The 4961-nt window shown below is 30.4% G+C and overlaps 1 protein-coding gene across 1 annotated transcript; it reads left to right on the forward strand.

Annotated features, from left to right (window-relative positions):
- LOC111901778 (cytokinin hydroxylase) lies at positions 1-3431 on the forward strand. The gene is made up of 4 exons (XM_023897650.3): positions 1-300; positions 422-651; positions 873-1496; positions 2952-3431. Exons 1-4 carry the CDS (start codon positions 27-29, stop codon positions 3378-3380), a joined length of 1557 nt encoding a protein of 518 aa, XP_023753418.1. The 5' UTR covers positions 1-26; the 3' UTR covers positions 3381-3431.
- The last annotated feature ends 1530 nt before the right edge of the window (positions 3432-4961 follow it).

Consider the following 4961-nt stretch of genomic DNA (forward strand, 5'->3'; position numbering starts at 1 on the left):
AGTTACCTAGAGAGATAAAAAAAAATATGGAAAATCTTGAAGCAATTACATTCGCAATGGCTGCATTTTTCTCATTTCTGTTATGGAGGGTGTTATATTCGTGCTGGGTTTTGCCCATTAGGGCTTACAGAAAGCTCGCTATTAATGGGTTTTCTGGTCCACCTCCAAGTTTTCCTCTAGGAAACACCACTGAGATGAAGAAGACTAAGAGAGTCGAATCTTCTTCTTCATCTTCAACGGTTTCTAATGATATCCATTCCAGTGTGTTTCCTTACTTTGCTCAATGGCAAAAATCCCATGGTAAAGATCAAAATCCAAAACCCTATAGTTCTGATAAGTTTGATATATACGTCTTCTCCTTTTTAAAAGTTTTCATTAAATTAGGGTTTCTCATGCATGTTTCTTGATCATGTTTTTTCAGGGAAGGTGTTTATGTACTGGCTAGGAACTGAGCCATTTCTGTATATTGCTGATCCAGAATTCTTGAAGAAAATATCATCTGGGGTTATGGGGAAAAGCTGGGGGAAACCAACAGTGTTCAAAAACGACAGAAAACCCATGTTTGGTGATGGTTTAATTATGGTGGAAGGTGATGATTGGGTTCGACATCGTCATGTTATAACTCCTGCATTCTCCCCTGCTAACTTGAAGGTCATCTCTCATGAAAACTCTCTTTTTTCTCTTTGAAAATCCATCTCTGAAGTTGCTAATTATAGTAAAAAATATTCGGTCGGATCTGTGTACACATGCATACCCTAAAAGGAAACTTTTGTAGTTTTCCGAAGTTTAAAAGAACATAAAGTATACGGATGAGGTTCAAAGCATTAAATCTTGGATTCATCACTGATTTTTGTAGCATCATCTTATTACAGGCAATGACAAGCATGATGGTGGAGACTACGAAAAGCATGCTAGACAGATGGACGGGGTTGATTAACTCCGGCAATCCAGAGATCGAAGCAGAGGGAGAAATCATAACGACGGCAGGCGAAATCATAGCAAAAACAAGCTTCGGAATGAATTTCGAAAACGGGAGAGCAGTGTTCAAGAAACTAAGAGCCATGCAAGTAACACTATTCAAATCGAATCGTTACGTAGGTGTACCTTTCAGCAAGTACTTGTGCTTGGGACAAAATCTTGAAGCAGAAAGACTAGGGAAAGAGATAGACGCCCTACTGTTATCGATCATAGTAGATAGAAAGAAATCCATGGTTGAAAATGGAGGTGGTAAACAACATGGGCAGAATCTTTTAGGGATTTTGTTGGAAGAAACTCATGTGGAGGGACAAAAAGGAAGGAAATTGAGTACGAGTGAACTGGTTGATGAGTGCAAGACGTTCTTTTTTGGTGGGCATGAGACCACGGCGTTGGCCATCACCTGGAGCTTACTGCTCTTAGCGGTGCACCCCATGTGGCAGCATGAGCTTAGAGAAGAAATCAAGCAGGTGATTGGAGATGGTGACATTGATGCAACCATGGTTGCTGGTCTAAAGAAGGTACGTAAGACACTTGCTTTACTCATGAACATGTTTTTTTTTTTTTAACATGCTATATTGTTTTATTTCTTTTTGTTTTCTTTCGGTCCCAAAACCTGTAACAAGTTTTTTACATGCATTGACTAACAAAAAGTTTATACATTTGATCGATAGATAAACATTTTAATCAAGCTATGCATCAAAGCAATCAAACCATTTTTATTGGGAGTCTCAAAAACTTTTTTAATTTCATATTAACAATATATTAGTAAATTATATTTTTAAACACCTCCATTAACTTTTAATTAACGGTAAACAAATTTTATTATCACTATCTAGTAAATTCCATTTCTGCAATATTTCTCAAGTTAGTAAATTTTATTTCTACAACATATCTGCGAAGCATATATATATATATATATATATATATATATATATATATATATATATATATATATATATATATATATATATATATATATATATATATATATATATATATATATATATATATATATATATATAAAGTCCTCCAATTTTAACAGCAAATCAAATTACATTATCATAATTGATATATATGAAATTAGGTATTAGTTTAGAAATAACTAAATTTGCCGTTAAAAAAATAGTAAATTTTATTAATTTCTACTAGTTGTATTTATTTTTATCTTAGTATATTTTATTTATGAGAAATCAAATATAATTATTTTTCCTATCACCTTCTTACACATTTAAAATAACTAGTTTTGCCCGTAAAAAATAGTAGATTTTATTAGATTATACTAGTTGTATTTATTTTATCTTAATAGATTTTATTTCTAAGAAATCAAATATCATTTTTTTTCTTGTCACTTTCCAACACATTTAAAGTTATGACATTTATTATATTTAATAAAAATAGTAACTTTCATCTAATTAAAAATGATAAAATGTGTATAAGAATAAATAAGAAGATATTATTTAATTTCTCTTTATTTCTACTGATTTTATTTTATATTTGTGGAAGGGGCTTACTTAATTATATTAAAAGTTTATCATTTCTGTCAAATTCTATATAACGATGTAGACGTTGTTGGTGGCGCTTTAGCGAAACCTAATTCATAAATAAAGCAATCATTTATTATATATAGATCTAAGTGGAGAATGAATGAACTTAATCATATAAGATCTAGTGCCCATTTAAAACATGCCAATAGATGTATAAACCCTTTTAGTTAAGCTTATAATCATGTAATTTAAACTAATTATTATAATATCATAAATACTTTTATGTTTTTTTGATCCGTTTATTATACCGGATAATGTTGTTATTAAAAAAAAATTAAAAACTCACTAAACTTTCCTTTTTATTATGTAGTATCAAATATCAAATTAGTACAAATTAGGATTTAAAATTAGTTTTATTAATCTTTATACATTTTAGTTTTATTAATCTTTATTTATATATTTGTTAATCTTTTTATTTTGTGTTTACAGATGAGTTGGGTGATGAAGGAAGTCTTACGACTATACCCCTCGGCTCCGAACGTTCAAAGACAAGTCCGAGGTGACATTCAAGTGGACCAAGATTCCATAATCCCAGACGGCACCAACATATGGATTGATGTAGTGGCAATGCACCATGATTATGATTTGTGGGGTAACGATGTCAATGAATTCAAACCTGAGCGATTTAAGGATGATTTGCATGGTGGGTGTCAACACAAAATGGGATATCTGCCTTTCGGGTTTGGAGGTCGAATGTGTGTTGGTAGAAACTTGAGTGCAATGGAGTACAAGATCATGTTGAGCTTAATCTTAACTAGGTTTTCATTTTCATTGTCTCCAAATTACATTCATTTGCCATCTATCATGCTTTCTCTTAGGCCTATGCAAGGGTTGCCTCTAATTATGAAACCCCTTTAGTTATGTGGGTCATCAACAATTTTAATGTTGGCTCAATAATTTTTTTAATAGGGGTTATGGTAGATGTCGTTTAATGTAATTTTATTACTTTTTATCTGTTGTTACATAAATAATAGATATGAAACATATTATACAACTATATTGCTTTTTACATATGTTATCATAGATTTGTCATAAATTAATATTGAAACTTCATTTTGGATAAATGTGCAAAAAGCATTCTCCAACAATCATAAGGAATGAAACTCTACCACTCATAAATGACTATAACTATATCCAAAAAATAAATATGGGAGATTTCAAATTTTGACATGGGCATGTTAGTTGTTACATAGCTAGAATAACCTGATTGTCCACCACATTGAAGTTGGATTCTTTGTGAAAATGTCAAAGAGTCCAGTTTCAAAATTGAATAATTTTGCATATAACATCATTTTAGGCACACAAGTTTAATTTTCATTATAATCAACATGTAATAGGATCCTTTTATGCATATAATTTGATTTCTATTACAAGTGACCGCATCTATTTAGTAAAGAAAATATCAAAATTAAAATCCATTAGAAACATATATATATACTTTTTATCCATAATAATAACATATCTAGAATGATTGTCTAAATGTCTAGTACTTACAGTTGTTTGCTATAATAGCAAAACACTTACGATTTTTACTAATAACCAGTTTTGTAAAACTCGTCGAGTTGGCCGATTACTCGTACGAGTACTCCCTACCCGGCCCAATACCGAGGCGAACAGAATCCGAGTACTCTCCGATCGATCCCTTACTGTAGCAAGTAGTGCAATAAAACTCGGTCAACTCGATGATTAATATGTATACTAAACTTAATGATTTATTATTTAACACACAAACATGTGATTATATATATATATATATATATATATATATATATATATATATATATATATATATATATATATATATATCTTAAATTTTCTTTAGTTATTCACGAAGTGAGAATACTGTGCGTTTTTCATTTTTTTTTTTTGTATTTACATGTATCTAATTTTGATATATATTTCAATCAACTTATGGTTTTAACTTATGATTTTGACATATATAATTTTTCTAAAAATATTTCTACATTATTACCGAATTCAAGTACTACCCGAGTACACATGATTACTCCTAAGTACTTGCTACTCCGTAGTCAGCCAAACAGGTACTAAGTAAGGCGTTCTACAATCATGCACATAATCATAATAAAAACAATATATATATATATATATATATATATATATATATATATATATATATATATATATATATATATATATATATATATATATATATCCCAAAACTAATAATAAAAAAAATATTTTATTGTTATGATGATAGAAACATAATGATGTTTCTTATATATAATAGCAACATACATATAACAAGATACATATACGAGCCTTCAGCATGACTGGACCGTCTCGCAGGGCCTACAACCTATTTAGATCGCTCTCTGGATCTTCAGCCTAATTGGACCGTCTCGTAGTGCCTAAAACATATCCGGCTTGTCATGGGTATCTTGGCCTTCAGTATAAAACATGACCGCCTCAACACAACCA

Source organism: Lactuca sativa, chromosome 9 (genome assembly GCF_002870075.4).
Source record: "Lactuca sativa cultivar Salinas chromosome 9, Lsat_Salinas_v11, whole genome shotgun sequence".
NCBI classification, from domain to species: domain Eukaryota; kingdom Viridiplantae; phylum Streptophyta; class Magnoliopsida; order Asterales; family Asteraceae; genus Lactuca; species Lactuca sativa.